The following is a 20,793-nucleotide window of genomic DNA, read 5'->3' as shown; positions in this document are numbered from 1 at the left end:
GTGGAAGAAGGAGTTGCCAGGCAACCAGCCAGTGCCCTGGATTGGACAACGTGACTTATTATTTTTTGGGAAAAGTGAAACTTTCGGTTTTAATAAGGTAGAAAGCGGGGGAAATCTCAGATTTGGCTTTCCACCAGCTAGTGCCAAGGGGATGTCTCCAAAATTGAGAATCAGCCTTGGGAGTTCTGTTTGAAACGGGGTCATTGCTTGGGATCCTGACACCCAAAGGATGACATGGGAAGACTCCTAATCCCAGCTAGGGGATTAACTGGAAGCTGGCAAGATGAGGAACTCTGCGGGAGGGTTCGGAAGGGAAGGGCCAGCTCCATCAGCCGCGCTCGACTTCTGTCTCAGCCTGCTACGACCCTTTACCCGGGGAGGAACGCCCAAACTCTCATCGCAACGTACTTTGGTGGATTTCTTGACTGAATCTGCCTTGCTGTCATTACTAGACGTGCTGGCCGCGCTGGGAGAGTTGCGGCCGCTGGATCGGATGTCCTCGTTGATGGGCGAGGTCCTCCCGTCTGGGCTGGTGGGTTGCTTTTTACGACCACTGCGGAGCGTAGACATCTGCTGGTGAAAAGAGAAAGATAAGGTCAAAGGCTGCTTCCGGGAGGCCCGGCCTTGACAGGCAACTCTCCCTCGTTCTCTCCCAAAGCCATCTCGTGTTGGTCAAGCGATTGTTGGGTCTCCATCAAGGACAATTGAATCCAAACTTAGTGGGGTCCTGACCAGGTCCCTTTGGGAGAAGACAGGAATCGCCAACTCAGTTCCATGGTTTCCACCATGCTAGGTCCAACCCCAGGATGCACCCGTCGGACTTCTTCCATCCCTCAGCATTCAGGAAGGAAGCCACACTGCCACCCCAATGCTCCCTGGAGAACCTCAAAGTTCCCAAGTCCTTAGTAAAGCAGCGAAGTCCTAGGAAAGGATAATGTGCATTGGGACCATTCTCTTGCTTTGTCCACCCGCTCAACATCATGAAAAGAAGGACTGGGGGGGGGGGGGATATGATAGCAATATTCCAATATTTGAGGGCCTGCGACAAGGGGCTGAGACCCACATCAACCTATTTTCCAAAACACCTGAAGGCAGGGCAAGAAGCAGTGGATGGAAAGTAACCAAGGAGAGAACCAATCTAGAATCAAGAAGAGATTTTTTGACCGTGAGAATAATTAACCGGTGGAACGACTTGCCTCCAGAAGCTGTGGGTGCTCCATCCCTGAAGGTTTTTCAGAAGAGATCGGACAACCGTTTGTCTGAAAGGGTATACGTTTCCTGTTTGAGTAGGAGGTTGGACTAGAAGACCTCCAAGGTCCCTTCCAATTCTATTATTCAATGTTCAATGTCAGGGGTGTCAAACTCAAATTCATTTGAGGGCCACAAGAGGGCTGCAGTTGACCTCGGGGGTGGGCGGGTTTGGCTGATTGGGTGGGTGTGGCCGAGTGGGTGGGCGTGGCCAGCCTGAACGCCACTTCCCAAACTGCTGGCATGTTTCCTCTTTGCATTCGGTAGCCACACTCCAAAGTCTCTTCCAACTCTGTTATTCTGTTACTTTTATCACAAAAGTTGTGATGTAGTGTATCTAGTTCATGAACTGGGATAGACAATGGCAACAGCTCAGCCATTGGGGACTGGCTGGAATAGGACATGGTAACAAGGTCAGGCAATGAATAGGCTTAGCAACCAGGTCAGCCAATGGGGGGCCGTTTGCTGATTCAGACAGCAAGGAGCCTGGGCGTGGCTTAGCTCTGAGTGCTGTGCTGAGAACTGAAACTGAAATCACACTCTGCCTGTGTTGGTACCTACTTACAATCTCTCCTCCCTACCATATTGGAAGAACCACTCTGGGTATTGTATAGATTACTTGATATGTTATTATCAGATTTTTCAGAGTATAAGACGCTCCGGAGTATAAGATGCACCTTAGTTTTCAGGAAGGAAAATAAAGGAGAAGAAAAATTCTGTCTCTGCCTACCAGCATCCATGGTATTCAGCTGACACCTGGTAACAAGGTCAGCCAATGAATAGGAATGGCAACTAAGTCAGCCAATGAGGGCTATTTGGACTATTTGGAAATTTACTGTGTGAGCAACAAGGAGACAGGAAGGAGCCAGGCTGAGCTGAGAACTGAAAGTGAAACTTTGTGTTTTGCTTGTATTTACTGCTACCTTGGAAAACCTGCTTTTGGTAATGTATTGTATATTATTATTATTATTTTGAATCTTGCTGAATCAGTCACTCTGCTTTCTGAATGTGATTGCTGCTGCAAACTCCGACCAACCAGGTCAGCTTCAGCACTTATTGCAGCCTGATTCATCAGCACAGCTGATTGGCCGGTAGATCGGACTGCTGGAATACCCCCAATCGGCTGTTCCAGGCTGCAGGGATTGCCACAGGCCATCGCTGCCTCCATGCCTCGTGTTTTTGGCCTCTGGTGAGGGTGGGTGTATACATTTGGTGTATAAGATGCACCCAAATTTTCACCCTCTTTTTTGGGGGAAAAAGGTTCGTCTTGTACTCTGAAAAATACGGTATGTATATAAAGAGAAGTTAATGAATCCTGCTGAATCAGTCACCTGGGTGTCCTTTCTGGATTTGATCGCCGCAACAAACTCTGTCAAAAGTGGACTTACCGAGCCACGGCTCCTTCTCGTCCTCATGCTATGCTTCCCACTGAGACCCTCATCTTCCTCTTTGACTGGCTTGAACATAAAGGGCGGGGGATCCACCGGCTTCTCGATGGGCGGGAGCTCGCCGTACTTCTTGAAGTGGATCCGACAGTCCGTGCAGAGAAGGATGTTTTCCCGTCCACCGTGGTGCCAGTCCTTGGAGGCTGTTAAAAAATTGGGGGGGGGGGGGGAGAGGGGAAATTGATGCCATCAACCCCGGAGGAATGAATCGCAGATTTAAACGGGGAGTGTCAGCCCTGGAACCATTTCCCTCCCTCCTGGCACTTTCAGGGCTGCCGCACAGTGAAGGGGGGAGGAAGAGATAGCTGGGAGATTGTAGCCAAAATAAAATTCTTCCTTCTGAGAACCAGGAGTTTTCCCCACCAGGTGCAAGTAAAGAGGCGGGATCGGAGAGACCAAGCGGCCTTTGGACTGGGACTCGATTGGACCATGTGACGAACTACATGAGGAGGGGAAATAAAATTCTACTTGTAACTAGGGGGGAACCCGAGGGGGGGGGAGGGTGTTAAGAGTCAGGTTTCCCCGGATGTGCCAATATGACAGGCCTAATAAATCTATTTCAGACCTCAAGGACCACTAATATGACCTGCCTAATGACTGGCTGGGTGGGTGTGGCTAGGTGGCCATGTGACTGGGTGGGTGTGGCAAAACCAATGTCACTCACATCGAGGGACGCCTTGCCAGCTTCTACTTGTCACTCCTCCCCTTTCCACCCCAGGGTCCTTAGGGCCCCCACAGGAAGCAGTTGCTGGAGCTAAGCAGCCACCAGGAGAAAGAATTGGCAAAACAGCTCCGTTCAAATTGGATCTGGCCGAGGAGGCTCAGCAGAAGAACCTCACCGAGGACTAGGAGCATAGGCTTTCCAAGCAGAGGGGAGAACTGTCAGATAAGAGGCGGCATAGCCCTCAGCTGGACAATGGGCGGAGGACAAAAGAGGCTCAGAAGGGGGATCTCCCCAACTTTTCAGGCTGTAAAAGAGACGGTAGGAGGTTCGTACTTTCGCGCCTTGCAAGATTCTGTTGATGTAGCCAATAAATATTGGCGGATGTAGCCAACAATAAAGCAGTGTTTGTTTCCAGTCTGGTCTACCCAGGGGAGGCTCACAGGACAGCCCCCCCTCCCCCCGGTAAAAAATACGTACTGGTGGTGAAGCAGTGACGACACGCATAGCCCTTCAGCTCCTGTTCGCTGTCCTCGCTGTCGAAATCATCTTCGCTGGCCGAACTCAAGTCCACTAGGAGGAATTAAGAAGGGGAGAGGGTAATAGATTCAAAGGAGCTTTTGCTCTACTCTGTTGGTTCGTAGGCTTTTATTGGCAATGCGTGTTTGAACCTTGTGTTTTGATATGGCCTATATAGGCTAATCAATAAAGCTAATCTATCAAGAATCAAAGGGGACAGGGAGAGAGAAAGGAGAAAGAGGGAGAGGGAGGGGGAGAAAGAGGGCAAGAAAGAAAGGGAGAGGGGGAGAGAAAGAGGGATGGAGAGGAGAGAAATGGGGGAGAGAAAGGAGGAGAGAGAGAGGGAGAGAGAAAGAGGGAGGGAGAGAGAGGGAGAAAGGAGTAGAGGGAGAGAGAGCAAGTGGGAGGGAAAGAACGGGAGTGAGAGAGGGAGAGGAGAAAGGGGAGAGAGAGAGGGAGAGGAGAGAGAGAAAGGAGGAGAGAGCAAGTGGGAGAGAGAGAAGGGGAGAGAGAGAGGGAGAGGAGAGAGAAAGGGAGAGAGAGGGGGGGGAGGAGATAAAGGGAGGGAGAAAGGAAGAGAGAGCAAGTGGGAGAGAAAAGGAGAGAGAGAGGGAGGAGAGAAAGAGGAAGGGAGAAAGGAGGAGAGAGCAAGTGGGAGGGAGAGAAAGAGAAGGAGGAGAGAGAGAGAAAGAGGGAGAGAGAAAGGAGGGGAGAGATGGAGAGAAAGGCGGGAGAAAATGGGATGGAGAGAAAGGGAGAGAGGTAGAGGAGAGAGAAAGGGAGAGAGAAAGGGAGAGAGAGGGAGAGGAGAGAGAAAGGGAGGGAGAGAGAGGGAGAGTGAAAGAAAGACAGACAGAGAGAACAAAAAAGAAAAACCGAGTCAGGGTATTTATCTCCCTTCTCCTTTTTCGGGGGGCAAGGAGAAAAAGCACAGAATGTTTCACAGCCGGTTGCAGCCCGAACTGGAGAAAACCACGATTTTCTGTTTGACCCCCATGCCTCTAAAACAGAGATCGACAACACCCCCCACCCCATGTTTTCAGCTTCCTACTTACAGAATTCGCTGGAAGGGGGCCTGGAGGGGGTGTTAACCGGAGTGGAAGCTGTCCGGGTCTTAATTCTTCGAAAGACGGCCTGTCGCCGATGCCTGCGGTGAGCCCGGGAACTGGCAGCTTCTGGGGTTTTCTTCCAATAGTAATAGAAGGTGATCAACTCTCCCTGGGAAGAGAGAAGGAGCGGAATGGCCAGGTCAGCCGGGAAAGCTAAGGAAAACCCTTGGGAGGAAACAGGAAAAAAACAAACCCCAAAAAAACAAATTTTGCAAAATCAATTCCTAATGACTTGGAGCAGGGGTGTCAAACTCAAGGCCCGGGTCTGGCCCGCGGGGTGCTTGGATCTGGCCCCCGGCTCTCCCAAGCTCCATTTTTGCTTGGAGAAGGTTGCAGGAGGCCATTGCAGCTGAAAATGGAGCTTGGCAGTGGAGTTGGACAGTGAGCCGGTTGGGGAGGGACATGGGCCAGTCCTGGGGGCTGAGGGAAGCTCAGATGAGGGCTCTGCGTCGGAGGCAGAGAGGGAGCTAGGCAACGAGGCAGAAGAACAACTGGAGCCTGTTCCCAGTGTGTGCATGCCCAGAGCCACCAGAAGATGAGAACAACTAAGAAAGCAGGGTTGACTTGGGAGTAAAGCCACACCTTGGAGGCGATTGGCCCCTCCTGTAGGAAACAGAAGAGGAGCGAATGGGGAGGGGGCTTTTGCAGGAAACAATTCATTCCTTCGGTCATTTCAAGAGTGGAAAGTTCTGTTTGTGACTGTAAGAGACTCTGTGCCAAGTTTTGCCTTGCCCTGCGTTTGGAAACTAGTTACCTGGCAGATATCCAAGCGAGATAAGTTGCGTGTGGATAAACATTCCTCAGAAAGACTGTTTGCTAAAGCTTGGCTGACTGTGAATGAAAGGAATTCACAGTCGTATGAATAAAAGGGCTTTTGCCGGGACCCAGACTCTGCTTCTCTGCCCCCTCAAGTTCAAACGCAACCCTGATGCAGCCCTCAATGAAATCGGGTTTGACATCTCGGCCTTGGAGGAGAGTCAAGGAGTCTTTTCTCCTTTTCAAAGTTGCATTCCCAGATCCACTGAAAGTCTGCAAAGATTCCAAAGTCCTCCAAGTCATGGTTGTCCCAAAGGTCCTTTTTTTTTTAAAGGAGGCCACTGGACTTTCGGGGTTTTTTTCCCTTCCTTTGAAAATGTTTCACTTCTCATCCAAGGAGATTCTTCAGCTCTGACTGGATGGTGGGGAACGGAAGGATTCAAAAGAAAGAAAAGAAAAGAAAGAAAAAGTCCAGGGGCTTCCTAAAAAAAAAAACATCCTTTGGCTCGTATCCCATCAATTTGAACTACTGGCATTCCCATCGCGAGAAAAAGGAACCTCCTGTCTCTCAAGTTTAATTCTTTACATGAATTAAAAGAGTTAAAAACACCTAAAATTAAGATAATTAAAAGAGGGGAAGGGGAAAGGGAAGGTGCGGCAGCTGGTCACATGGGATTGGGGAAAAAAAATCTACTTCTACCATCTCCTACTCAAAGCTCTTCCCACAATACTCGAGCCGGAAGAAGTCTTATCTATTTCATTTATTCATTTTTGACATCTTCACGTACGCGGAGAGGTTCGGATAATTAGGGCAATCAAAGGGACCCAACGGGAGAAATCGGCAGTAAGCCCCGCAGCGTAATGAATCTTGGCTCATGTTCAGAATATCGGATTAAACGAGAGCGCAGGTGTAATCTGGAGTTTTAAAACCCGGTGGGTGGATTTCAACTCCTTGTGTGTTTGTGCGTGTTCCTAACTGGCTTCTCAGAAGCTGACAAGTCTGAAGGAGCACTACCTCCAATTGGCCACAAGAGGGTGTGTATGTGAGTCTCTCCCCCCCTCTGTCTCTCTTTCTCTTTTTCTGTGTGTGTCTTTCTGTCTTTCTCTCTCTGTGCTCTTTCTCTTTCCGTCTTTGTCTGTCTTTCTCTCTGTGTGTGTCTGTCTTTTCTCTCTTTCTGCCTTTCTCTCTCTCTCTGTCTTTCTTTCTCTCTGTCTTTTCTCTCTCTGCCTTTCTCTGTCTTTTCTCTCTCTGCCTTTCTCTCTCTTTCTCTCTGTCTTTTCTCTCTCTGCCTTTCTCTCTTTCTCTCTGTCTTTTCTCTCTCTTTCTGCCTTTCTCTCTTTCTTTCTCTCTGCCTTTCTTTCTCTCTGTCTCTGTCTTTTCTCTCTCTCTTTCTTCTCTGGCTTTCTTTCTGTCTTTCTCTGTCTTTCTCTATGTCTTTCTCTCATTCCCCACCCCCCTCTGAATGATCTAACCATCTCTGCAAACCTCAACCCCCAACTGCCAGCCTAGGTCTCCTCTGGGTAGCTAACATTCATAGATCCACGACATAAACGGATTAGTTAATGTAAGCTCTTACACAGGCACAAATCATGGTTAAGGACAAACAAGTTTCTTAGCACAATTGTGAAAATAGAATAGAATAGAATAACAGAGTTGGAAGGGACCTTGGAGGTCTTCTAGTCCAACCCCTTGCTCGGGCAGGAAACCCTACACCACTTCAGCCAAATGGTTATCCAACATCTTCTTGAAAACTTCCAGTGTTGGAGCATTCACAACTTCTGGAGGCAAGTTGTTCCACTGATTAATTGTTCTCACTGTCAGGAAATTCCTCCTCAGTTCTAGGTTGCTTCTCTCCTTGATTAGTTTCCACCCATTGCTTCTTGTCCTGCCCTCAGGTGCCTTGGAGAATAGCTTGACTCCCTCTTCTTTGGGGCAACCCCTGAGATATTGGAAGACTGCTATCATGTCTCCCCTAGTCCTTCTTTTTATTAAACTAGACATACCCAGTTCCTGCAACCGTTCTTCATATGTTTTGGCCTCCAGTCCCCTAATCCTCTTTGTTGGTCTTCTCTGCACTCTTTCTAGAGTCTCAACATCTTTTCTACATCGTGGCGACCAAAACTGTATTCCAAGTGTGGCCTTACCAAGGCTTATGAAGTGGTATCAAAACTTCACGTGATCTGGATTCTATCCTTCTATTCATGCAGTTGGAAGGGACCTTGGAGATCTTCCTAAAATCCAACTCAAGTCATGCTGCCAGTAGAGTGGTTTGGTAAACGCACTGCAGGAATTACTTGGATTCGCGTAGTAGGTCTTCAAGAGGCCAACATGAACGTTAGGCCGATGGCGGGCTCCTTGTTCCTCCGAAATGCCTACGGTCCCGCTGAACCAACCGGAGACAAGCCGGGAAGAGGCAGGTTTGAAGACTCTGCCTTGGGCCCAACCAGGCACAAACGCCGCTCCCTGCTCCGTTAATGGCGATTGTGTCTGGCTAAGGAATTAAATGTTAGAATAGAGCAAATCCGGGGGGATTATAGGGTGCCTGGGTGGTAAGGGGCCTTCCGTGCAGACAAAGGAACCATCAAGGAAGTTTTCGGGAAGCGGTGGACGGGGGGGGGGGGGGGGGGGGGGGAGTCAAGCCGAGGGAACATCAATCAAACACAAACACAGGGCATAAATCCAGGGGACAAAAGCAACGCATTGCAGCCCGAATCATCAACACTAGTGGATCAAAAGGAGGCGGGGGGGGGGGTACAAAAGGGGCTGCTTTGTAAATTAGCCAGTGGGGGGTTCTTTTCTTTGGCAGCACAGAAGCCAACCGCTGGCTCTCCGTTTGTCTGGATGATCTCCCTTGGGCCCCCAACAAGACCTAAAATGTCCATGTCCCAAAGGTGCTTTTTTTCCCCCCCTCCCAAGAGGCAACTGGACTTTCTATTTTTTTCCCCCCTTGAAGATGTTTTGCTTCTCATTCGAGACGCTTCCTCAGTTCCGACAGATGGGTGGAGAATGGAATATAAATCCTTCCGTTCTCCATCCTTCAGTCAAAGCTGAAAAAGCTTCTTGGGGGAGAAGGAAACTGTCTTCAAGGGGAAAACAAAAGTCCAGTTGGCTCTTGAGGAGGGGAAAAAGGGCATTTTTGGGTGCTCCTCTAAATATCTGTATCTCAGGCGATTCTCTTTTAACGTAAAGACGTGATCGGAAGCCAAACCAGCTTTTAATGCTGGCTGGCTAGGGGAATTCTGGGACTAGAAGTCCATCCAAGGTTGAGAAACACCTAGTGATGTGTTTTGCCTGTTGGCTGTACACCACAGGTGGTATCCTTTCAGATTACAAATTAACAAAAGTTGGAAGGGACCTTGTACGTCATCTAGCCCAACCCCCTGCCCAAGCAGGAGACCCTATACCATTTCTGACAAATGGCAGTCCAGTCTCTTCTTGAAAGCCTCCAGGGATGGAGCTCCCACAACCTCTGAAGGCAACCTCTTCTTTTGATTGATTGCTCTCGCTGTCAGAAAATTCCTCCTTATTTCTACGTTGAATCTCTCCTTGGTCAGTTTCCATCCATTATTATTCCTTGTCTGGCCTTCAGGTGCTTTGGAAAATAGCTTGACCCCCTCCTCTCTGTGGCAGACCCTTAAATATTGGAAGATGCTCTCCTGTCTCCCCTGGTCCTTCACTAGACTAGCCATACCCACTTTCTGCAATCATTCTTCATATATTTTAGCCTCCAGTCCCCTAATCATCCTGGTTGCTCTTCTCTGCACTCTTTCTAGATTCTCAACATCTTTTTTATAGTGTGGTGACCAAAACTGGATGCGGTATTCTAGGTGTAACCTTACTAAGGCTTTACAGAGTGGTATTAGTATCTCCCTTGATTTTGATTGTATCCCACTCTTAATGCAATTTAGGATTGCATTGGCTTTTTTGGCTGCCGCTGCACACCGCTTTCATCGGGACAAGTTTTTATCAAAAGTTTTTAAGTAAGGATGTGCTGGGATGAGGCTTGCCTTATTTCCCAGCAAGCTAGCATTAATTTCCTATTACTTTTGTTTCTATTTAATTATTTCTCAAATTTACCTGGCTGCCCATCTCCCCAGAAGTGAGTCTGGACAGCGCAGGATAAATCCCCTTCCAGCAACACTCACTCCAGAGGCTTTCAACATTCAAACGAAGAAGTAAATAAATAAATACCGATTTTCCTTGCAGACATGGATGAAAATATGGATTTTCAGCTCAAATAAAGGTAATTTTAGGCTGTTTGGGAAAGAAAGGTGCTGGGCTTTGTGGACGAGACTGCCCCCTAACGCCAGAATGAAGTATTACATGCCTGAACTTGGAGCAAAAGAAGGTTTTGGAACATTTTTTTGCTAAAATTAGCTGCAGGCCGTGCTATATTTACACACAAACCAGAAGCCAGAAAAAGACCAGCCATATGACAGGAAGGGAGAAGAGAAAGAATGACTAATGCAAACCAGAACAGGGATTTTTTTTAAAGCAGTTTAGAAGCACCAAAGATACATTGAGAAGATAAAAACAGGGCATCGACCATCCAGCTTGCTGTCCTTAGCAGGCAATGCTAAGTAAACAAGGTTTGTTCCAATCTCAATCGGCATACATTGCGTCACAGATTTTTCAAGCGGCGAATCTGGGATCTTTTCAGCTCGATGGACAATGATGAGTCCAACAATTACTGGCAGGCATAGGGCTGAATTTGTGGTGGCCGGCCAGTGGAGCTGGCAGCAGATTCGGAGAGTGAGGAGGTTGGGGAGGAAGATGGGCCAGTCCTGGAGTCTGGGGAAGGCTCTGATGAGGGCTCTGTGTCGGAGGCAGAGAGGGGGCCAGGGCCATATGCCAGTTATCAGCTTCCTTCAGAGTCAGACATCAGGGAGGCAGAAGAACAGCTGGAGCCTGTTCCCGGTGTGAGTTGCCAGATGAAGGGAACAGCTAAGGAACAAGGGTCAACTTGGGAGTAAAGCCACAGGTGGACGGTGAATGGCCCCTCCCATAGGGAATAAAAGAGGAGCAAAAGGGGAGTGGAGTTTGCAGGAGACAATTAGTTCATTCCTGCATTCTTGCCAAGTATTGCTGCATTTGAAAAATATTGGCCTGGCCACTCTCCAAACCTAATAAAGGTTGGTAGTTGTGGACTATCTTGAGAGAATGTGGGCCAGGACTTTGCTGGAGAGGAACTGACTGTAAATTAAATAAAAGAGGTTTTATTGGGACAAGGACTCAGACTTCGTGCTGCTGAGGAAGACGAGGTCAGAACAGAATTTCCCCGGATGTTGGTTGAATTCAAACCGGGCAATTTAAATGAGAGGCTAAACTTTTGTCACCTTCTGAAAATGTACTGAAAGTAGAGTTTCCCCCCATCTCACAGCGGTGACTTTTAACATCGAACGGCTCATATTCTCTGCAAAGAATTTGCAAAATGCTCCTATTTTTTCTTCTTCTCCACCCTCCTAATTGGCTAATTGGGATGTCTTTTCCTTTTGCTTTGCTAAAATGGCGCTATGGGGCACTGAACACCAGAACAACTAGACACAAGGACAGTCCCCCCCCCCTCCCGCATGTTGTCACTCTGCTAAACAACTAATCCCCACAACACTGTCAAACTATTTACTAAGACTGTATTACTATTCTACTTCTCATCCTTCCTAGTACCTGTCTCCTCCTACTTATGACTTATAACCATGTTGCTTGGTTATACAATTTGGTCTTTACAATTTATACGGTTTTATATAGTTTTCTAGTAGGATTTTGATTGCTTATTTAGTATCACTGTGTTTTATTATTCTTGATGAATCTATTTTATTTTTTTTACACTGAGAGCATCTGCACCAAAGACAAATCACTTCTGTGTCCAATCACACTTGGCCAATAAAGAATTCTATTCTATTCTACATTCTATTCTACTCTTATTTCTGTTCTATTCTAATTTCTCTTTCTATTCTATTCTATATTTTCTGTTCTATTTTCTATTCCATCCTGTTCTGTTCAGTATTCTACTCTATATTCTGTCTATTCTATAATCTATTCTGTCCATTCTATATTCTATTCCGTATTCTATTTCTAATCTATTCTATTCTACTATATTCTATTCTATATTTTCTATTCTATTCCATATTCTATTCTATTTTCTATTCTACCCTATTCTGTTTTGTTCTGTTCTATTCTCTTCTGCATTCTCTTCTCTTCTCTTCATGGGTTTCCAGATTAAGCAATGCTGGCCAAACCCCAAACCCAGGTTTGCAAAGGGAGGGATTTTGATTCTTGTCTTAGGAAGGTAAATGTTTTTTTTCCCCCCTCTCTCTCTATCTGCCTGGCTTGTGCAATCTTATTATCTCGGCGCCCGGCATCGAAGTGGCAGCTCATCAGGGTCAGCCTATATAATGTAGGCTGGCAGTGTTACATTTAATGATGGGTAGAGGGGGGGGGGCAGAAGCGGAGAGGAAAGACGGCAGGGCTGTTTTAAAAAGGGATGGATCATCTGTTATCTCTCTCTCTCTCTGTGTTTCCCAAGGTGATAATTGAATGACAGAGGATGGAGGGAAATCCATTTGGAGAAGGGAAGAGGTGAGGGGGGGGGGCTGTTAAAAGAAAATGCTTTCCCCCTCTCTTCTTTTTCTTGGAGGGAAGCTAATGGCTGTCGGGAGGGGGGGGGGAGCTTAGTTCAATTTTATTTCTCCCCTCCCCTCTTCTTTTGGAGCAATGGGGTTATCTAGCATAATAGAGTTGGGGAAAATGAGACATTTATTTTGGAGAACTGCCTTCTCTCTGGCAGCCGGGAGCACGGGACGATGTGATCGGTTTGTGACTCGTTAATTTAAAAGGGGCATTTTAGTTCGTCACACACACACACACACACACACACACACACACACACACACACACCGTTAAAAAAGCAGGGGGCAGCTTGTAAGCTCTCCCTCCATGGTGTGTCCCCTCTAATTGTGTCTTAAGGCTTTTGTTGGCATCCTATGTCTTTATAATTCAGCGGCACTAAAAACAAAGCTGTAAGAACGTTGCACACCAGAACAACTAGACACAAGGACAGCACCCCCCCCCCCGAAATGCCATAGCTCTGCTAAAACAACTAAATTCCCACAACACTGTCAAACCATTTATTAAGACTGTATTACTATTCTTCTCATCCTTCCCTCGTACCTATCTCCTGCCACTTTATGACCATAACCTTGTTGCCTGTATCTCTACGATTTAGATTGTTTGATTTACTTTCCTAGTAGGATTTCGACTGCTTATTTAGTATCCTATGACTATCACTAAGTGTTCTCTCTTATGATTCTTGAGGAATATTTTTTTTTATTTTCCCTGAGAGCTTATGCACCAAAGACCAATTCCTTGTGTGTCCAATGACACTTGGCCAATAAAGAATTCTATTCTATTCTATATTCTATTCCATTCTATTCTATATTCTATATTTTATTATTCTATTCCATTCCATTCTATTCCATTAATTCTATTCTACACTATATTCTATATTTTATTATTATATTCCATTCTATTCTATTCCATTAATTCTATTCTATTCTATTCCCTATTCTATTCTATTAATTCTATTCTGTTCCATTCCCTATTCTATTCTATTAATTCTATTTGATTCTATTCCATTCCATCTATTCTATTCCCTATTCTATTCTATTCTATATTCTATATTTTATTATTCTATTCCATTCTATTCTATTCCAATAATTCCATTCCATTCATTCTATTCTATTTCATTAATTCTATTCTATTCCATTCCCTATTCTATTCTATTAATTCTATTCTATTCCATTAATTCTATTCTATCCTATTCCTTATTCTATACTATATTCTATATTTTATTATTATATTCCATTTTATTCTATTCCATTAATTCTATTCTATTCCATTCCATTAATTGTATTCTATTCTATTCCATTCCTTATTCTATTCTATTAATTCTATTCTATTCCATTAATTCCATTCCATTCCATATTTTCTATTCTATTCTATTCCAGTGATGGCAAACCTTTTCTCCAACAAGTGCCAAAAGGAAGCACTTCGTGTGCCCAGACACACTACGGGCGCTCGTCTGGGCTGTGACCAGGAAGAGGAGTTGCCGAGGGGGCATGCACGTGAACGGAAAACATATTTCTGGTTTCCGGCGTGCATGTGTGCGCCGATTGGAAAGTCTTCCAGTTACTGCCACGCATGCGCCGATCAGCTGGCCGGCATGCATGCTCCCGCTGGAAAACAGAAAACCAGCTTTTCCGGTTTCGGGCACTGCTGCCTGCACAAAGGCCAGCGAATTCTTCTCCCCCCAGAAACCCGGAAAAGGAACAGGCGATGTCGCGTGGGCCAGGGGGCATGCCTCCGCGTGCCACTTTGGGAACGTGTGCCAAACGTTCACCATCACAGCTGTAAAGTTATTGGGAGGGAGGGGGGAAAAAGAGAGATTCATTATAGAAGGGGAGGGAGAGGAATTGCTGCCAGAGCGGTGAGCAATATACTGCGAGGCACCTTGCTAATTAAAACTAGATTACACTTGTCATAATAAACACTTATTCTAAGTTGTAAATCAGTGGCAGTTTTTCTTCTTCTTGCTCTTTTCGGAAAGCCTCACCGCGCTTCGATGTGAAATGGGGCGTAAATCTTTAGCAGACCACCCCCACCCCGATCGGTTTTCTGCGCAGGAGAGCTAGCCTCCTATCACCAGGCAGCAGCGGTGGGTTTCACATTTTGTTATCCAACAGTTGTGCTTCACGCGCCCCTTCCACACATGCCCCCAACCTTCTGCGCATGTGCTTTGATCCCTCTTGTGCCTTCTGCGCACGCGCCTGGCCTCAAAAAATGTGCCTAGGTCGGCATAGACCCAGGCTGGGTGGGCCCACCTGTGATTTCCGCTACTGGTTCGGGCAAACCGATCCGAACCGGCTGAATACTAACTCTGTCACCAGGGCATATTCCAGCTGTCATAACTTAAATATATATACCGCATTTTTCGGAGTATAAGACACACTCCCCCCCCCCCAAAAGAGAGTGAAAATCTGGGTGCGTCTTATACACTGAATACAGCATTTTTGGCCTACCGAAACCCCGCTCCCTTCACAAAAATGGACGTGCAGAGGGTTTGGGAGGCTTGCAAAGTGCTCCTGGGGGCTGGGGAGGGCAAAAACGAGCCGTTTTTGCTTGCTTTTGCCCCTTCCGCCTCCCCCCAGCTCTAGGTGCACTCTGCAAGCTTCCTAAAGGCTATGCGTGCCCTTTTTGGGGACAAAAAACGCCCCCATTTTTGCAAAAACTGGACCGTTTTTTGCTCATTTTTGCCCCTCCAGTCCCTAAGAGCGCTTTGCAGGCCTCTCAAACTCTCTGCATGCCCCGTTTTTCACAAAAAATGTGGCATGCAGAGGGTTTGGGAGGTCTGCAGAGTGCATTATTATTATTTTTTTTTAAATTTACCTCTTCAAAATCTTGGTGCGTCTTATACTGCGAACAACACGGTATGTAACTTAAAACTGCCTCACAAAATGGGCACATATGTGGAGGATGTGTGGTAAAGCGAAAAAAAACTGGGAGAAGGGAACATAAACAAAAGGCTGGAAAACATGATAGGAAAGCATGTAGCATTTAAACCTGACTTATTTTTTTTTGAGTGTGCATTGAAATGGACATTGAGAATTAAATAGAAAGAAGATACGGAATATTATCAAGCATGGAATCTGTTTTATCAATGGTTGGGGAAAAGGGTGGAGATTAAGACATGTAATATGCATTGTTATGCAAACTGAATACCCAGACGACACAATGTTCATTAGGCACTAATAAATGTAATTAATAAAAAGAATCAATTAAAAAAAAAACCTGCCTCCATCGTTAAAGGACCCTGAGGTTGGTAGTTCAGCCTGCTAACATCACATGCAGGTAATCCTCTTTGCTTAATGACCATTTAATGACACTACGACGACGTTAAAAAAAAGAGAGACTCGTGACCAGTCCTTGCATTTACGACCATTCCTGAGACCCTCACAAGCAAAAGTCAGTGGGGGTACCTGGGTTTCCTTAACGACTGCTGGGGGGGGGGGGAAGAGAGGTTTTAAAATAAGGAGTGACTTATTTAATGACTGCAATGCTTAGTGACGGAGTCTTCCAAATATTCGAGGGGTTGCCACAGAGAGGAGGGGGTCAAGCTATTTTCCAAAGCTCCCAAAGGCCAGACGAGGAATAATGGAGGGAAACTGAACAAGGAGAGATTCAACCTGGAAATAAGGAGAAATTTTCTGACAGTGAGAGCAATCAACCCATGGAACAGAAGTTGTGGGAGCTTCATCCTTGGAAGCTTTCAAGAAGAGACTGGGCTGCCATCTGTCAGAAATGGCGTGGGGGCTCCTGTTTCGGCTGGGGGGTTGGACTAGATGACCTACAAGGTCCCTTCCAACTCTGTTAATTTGTTAAATACCCCAATCAAGGAATTCACAAATAAGCCAAACATTAAAAAGCTCAACCAAAGCACCTCTTAAGGCCATGCCAGGGCAAGCCACTAGAATATAAACTGAGAGCAAACCCCATTCCTTACCAGCAACTGATGATGTTACCTAGTTTGGTAACAAAACCATCTGCAAGAAAACCACCAAGCTCAGACAGCAACAAGGACACCCCCCCCCAATGCGTTCTGCTCCTGCAAACGGTGCCAAAATCAACTCTCACCATCTTTAGCGGAAAAGAACCTTTTTCGCTGCATACTTTGCACTGCTTATCCATGTGGACTAGAACAATTAACCAGTGGAACAACTTGCCTCTGGAAGTATGTTGATGCTCCATCACTGGGGGCTTTTAAGAAGAGATTGGACAATCATTGGTCTGAAATGGTATATGTTTCCTGCTTGAGCAGGGGGTTGGACTAGAAGATCTCCAAGGTCCCCTCCAACTGCATAAACAGAGGGATGGAATCAAGATCACGTGAAGTGTTAATACCACTTTATAAGGCCTTGGGAAGGCCACACTTGGAATACGGCATTCAGTTTTAGTCGCCATGATGTAAAAAAAGATGCTGAGACTCTAGAAAGAGTGCAGAGAAGAGCAAGAAAGAGGATTAGGGGACTGGAGACTAAATGAAGATATGAAGAATATTGAAGGAATTGGGTTTTGTCTAGTTTAATGAAAAGAAGGATTAGGGGAGACATGATAGCAGTCTTCCAATATCTCAGGGGCTGCCTCAAAGAAGATGGAGTCAAGCTATTCTCCAAAGCACCTGAAGGCAGGAGAAGGAGCAATGGATGGAAACAAATCAAGGAGAGAAGCAACTTAGAACTGAGGAGGAATTTCTTGACAGTGAGAACAATTAATCAGTGGAACAACTTGCCTCCAGAAATTGTGAATGCTTCAACACTGGAAGTTTTGAAGAAGATGTTGGACTGCCATTTGTCTGAAGTCATGTAGGGTTTCCTGCCTAAGCAGGGGGTTGGGCTAGAAGACCTCCAAGGTCACTTCCAACTCTGTTATTCTCCTTGCATTGTCCTTGACCTCTTCCATCTGGATCCACTCCCATCCTTAGCCAAGACATGAAACCGAAAGAAGGCAAGCATGAACCCTTCGGAGGCGTGGTGTCCTCCTCCTCCTGTACGCTATCTTGGAAGACAACATAAAAGGTCTTTTGAAGTTCAGCCTTGGAGAAGTCCTGGTTTCCCACGCATCCCCACTGCCAAGACTTCAAAGATAGGAGATAAGAGGAGGCCTTCTCGAGATAAGATGGGAGTCAACATCAACTGAAGAAACCCAAGGAGGATTGTGATTTGGGTGAAAAAGCTTGTTTTGTCTGCGCAGAGGGGTTGGAAACCCACTTTATTATTGTTTCAGAAACGGGCTAATGCTCCTTGCTCCTTGTTTGTGGATGTCATCGGGGTTGTTAGAAGACACACACACACACACCCTAACCCCGTCCCCGTTTTGCTTCAAGGCTTGATGTGATATTTTCGCTCATCATCAAGAGTCACACGGTGTCAACCAGCAAGCCCAGGCTGACGGGCTGCCTCCTTTGTTGCAACACAAAAATTCTCCTTTTTTTTTTCTCTTTTTCCTCCAGCCGACTGTCTTCTCATCTCTTCCCCCTATTATGGCAAATTGTTGTAAAATTGGAATCCGCCTGCCCTTCCAACCTTCTGCCGGAGCATCTCACGTGACCTCATCTAAGGGGCTCTTCTCCGGAAAAGCTGGGATGGAGGGTAGCTATGGCAACTGCGCCACAATTTAGTTACCGGTATTAAAAAAAGAAAAGAAAAGAAAAGAAGCCGGAATATATCTCATCTTCGGCTTTATTTACTTCGCCTCTCTCCCCGCCATCCCCCCCACCTCCGATTGCGGTGTTGGATATTATCCTGGGATTGAAATGGAAGCCGGCCTCATGTGTAGTAACCCCTTAGTAGCTAAAAGCGGGTGCCGGATCAGCATTTAGAAAGTGGATCCCTTCGTGATGGGGGAGGAGACCTCGAAAGCCGCGATCCTGAGTCGGGGGATCGGTCCAGAAACAGACCTTGAGCTTCTTCATTAGACATCTGGAGAACCACTGGTGAAGAAGACCTGGCCTTCAGCTGAGCCAATGTGCAGCTTCTGGATTTTCCTTCGAAGTGGGATATCATGCTTCTCACCGTCGGGAAATTTCTTCTTACTAGGTTGCTCCTCTCCTTGGTTAGTTTCCATCCATTGTTTCTCGTCTTGCGTCTTCTACTGCTTTGGAAAACAGGTTGAAACCCCCCACCCACCCACCCACCTCTTCTTTGCGGCAGCCCCTTAGGTATCGGAACACGAGATTTGGGTCACTCAAGAGAAGACCAACTTTTGGACAAAAAGCTGAGATTCCCTTGTCAAGGAGAGCAGAAAGGAAGTCATCGGAAGAGAGAGGTGACCTCAAATAAAATCCTCGTGAAGATCTGTTACCTAAGCCAAGGGCTTTAGTTAACGCACACACAACGACTGGGGGCTGCTCACAAACAGTCATTTTGTCTGTCTAGCCAGCCTGCCACGGGCATCTCCGGCAGAGAAGAACGGTGTCAAGAGTCTGCCTTCAAGATCGTTGCAAGTAATTATTACTAACGGGATGAAGCTCAACTGAGTGGCAGGTACAAAAGATCGGCAGGTGCTAGCGGAACAACATGGAAGCCTTCTTCACACCACGACTGTCATCTGAAGGAAGGGGGTGCCCTGCGGAAATGCCCCCCCCCCGCTGTCTTTTTCTCTGTGCCATGTTGGGAGGGGATCAAGGATTCATCTCCATGCTTGTGCGCTGTGTGTCTCCATTTTTTTTTCCTGGCACAGTTTCTCCTTATTCTTTGGGGGAAATTTTAGTGCAGGAGAGAGTCCACCTTTTCAAAACAGTCATTGGGGAAACGGCAGGAACACGACTGGGAAGTCCATCTTGATGGTTGAAGATCCTGAGCTACCGTATTTTTTCGGACTATATAAGATGCACTTTTTTTGTCTCCCAAAAGGGGGTGAAAAGGTCTGTGGGTCTTATAGACCAAATACTGCCCCTGCCCACCTGCCAGCCTTTTTTTGACCTCCGCGTACCCCATTTTCGGGCCCATTTTTGCCTTTTTCGGGGCTTTTCTTCAGTCAGTTTTTGAGGCTTTTTGGGCCCCCTTTTTGTGGAAAAATGGGCCAAAAAAGCCTTGAAAACAGGCCAAAAAAAGCAGGGAAAAAACAGGCTGAAAAATCCACCAAAATGGACCAAAAAGCATCTAAAAAGGGCTGAAGAAAGCCTCGAAAATGGGTAGAAAAAAGGCTGAAAGAAGACCCCCAAAAGAGGCCAAAAATGAGGCGCGCAGAGGCCAAAACTCTTTGTTCTTTTCCTCTTCTAAATTTAGGTGCATCTTATAGTCGGGTGCGTCTTATAATCCGAAAAGTACGGTATTTAGTTTGTGGGACCCCAAATCTCTAAACTAAAATTCAAAGCTCAGTGGTCATTTATTTTCAATGAGCCCCCCCCCCCCTACCATCTTTAATTCCACTCCCACTCTTTCCTTCCTGCCTGCTTTGACCAGGGCTTAGTCACGTTGCAACTGCCTGTAAAAACTATTTAATTTTGCTAATGCTAAAAGCTCATGCCCAGTAAGCAAAAATTGACTGATTTCAGCTCAAACGACGACAATGTATTTACTCTCTGACTCCAGTACGTTGTGCCAAAAACATGCTTTCGTGCCAAGGCAAGATGACTTGGGAAAATAATTGAAGAGTTTGCCAACAATCTGCTATAAGTTGGGGGGAAAAACCCCTCACTTATGCTAATATTTTTAGGGATCTTCTGTACACATCCATTTTTAAATGATTTTCCACTATTAAAGAAAAAATCAGTAGTCTTATTTTTTTTTTTACCATATTGTGACAAGAGGAAATAAAATAGTAATAAAAAACGAGGGCAAGAGAAGAGCACCCCAATATGCAGCTTGAAAACACCCCAGGATTCTCAGCACGAAATTTTTTTTTTTAAATAACAGACATCAAAAAAGAAGCCACATCTCTGTAAATGGAGAGCAAACCTTACTCCCTATCAGCACTGATGATGTTAACTAGTTGGGTAATGAAACGTCCGGAAGAAAACCAGCAAGCTGAGAGGACAACACGGACCCACATTCTTCCTGCTGATGGTGCTTTCTAGTTGGGCAATGAAGGTCTGCAAGAAAACAACCAAGCTCAGAGAGCACCAAGGACCCCACGATCCTCCTCCTCCTCCTAGCACTGATGATGTTACCTAGTTGGGTAATGAAACGTCCAGAAGAAAACAACCAAGCTCGGAGAGCATCATGGACCCTCAAAAGCCACATCTTCCCCAGCGGCACAATTGAGCTTGGCTAATTTCAACACACACACACACACACACACACACACACACACACACACACACATTTCAGAAACTACACAATAAAGAGGGTTGTTTGGAACAAAGAAATGAACTGGAAGGACAAAATACAATATTTTAAAATGGCATTTATGGCAAGATATCCTTGTTTTACTTATTTGCACAGGGAAAGCTGGAAAAATACAACCTTTGTGATACCCCAGAAACAGCAATCCTCTAAAAGC

The 20,793-nt window shown here is 46.1% G+C and overlaps 1 protein-coding gene across 6 annotated transcripts in view; it reads right to left on the bottom strand.

Moving 5' to 3' along the window:
* Positions 1-20,793, bottom strand: part of RERE (arginine-glutamic acid dipeptide repeats) — a 275,789-nt gene that overhangs the window by 12,143 nt on the left and 242,853 nt on the right. For 4 of the 6 annotated variants that reach the window (XM_087702075.1, XM_087702078.1, XM_087702076.1 and 1 more), the window contains 4 exons: positions 4,929-5,091; positions 3,835-3,927; positions 2,637-2,836; positions 409-573 (listed from right to left, as the gene is read on the bottom strand). In XM_087702075.1, coding sequence (XP_087558201.1) covers positions 409-573; positions 2,637-2,836; positions 3,835-3,927; positions 4,929-5,091 — 621 coding nt within the window. The remainder of the gene's footprint in view (positions 1-408; positions 574-2,636; positions 2,837-3,834; positions 3,928-4,928; positions 5,092-20,793) is intronic. The other 2 variants (XM_087702077.1, XM_087702079.1) reach the window with 1 other exon arrangement.

This window comes from Thamnophis sirtalis, unplaced genomic scaffold, assembly GCF_051295495.1.
Source record: "Thamnophis sirtalis isolate CommonGarterSnake01/CBP01778 unplaced genomic scaffold, rThaSir2_p1.2 scaffold_15, whole genome shotgun sequence".
Lineage (NCBI taxonomy): Eukaryota > Metazoa > Chordata > Lepidosauria > Squamata > Natricidae > Thamnophis > Thamnophis sirtalis.
The sequence above is the reverse complement of the archived record's forward strand: the minus strand, read 5'-3'. Positions and strand labels throughout refer to the sequence as shown.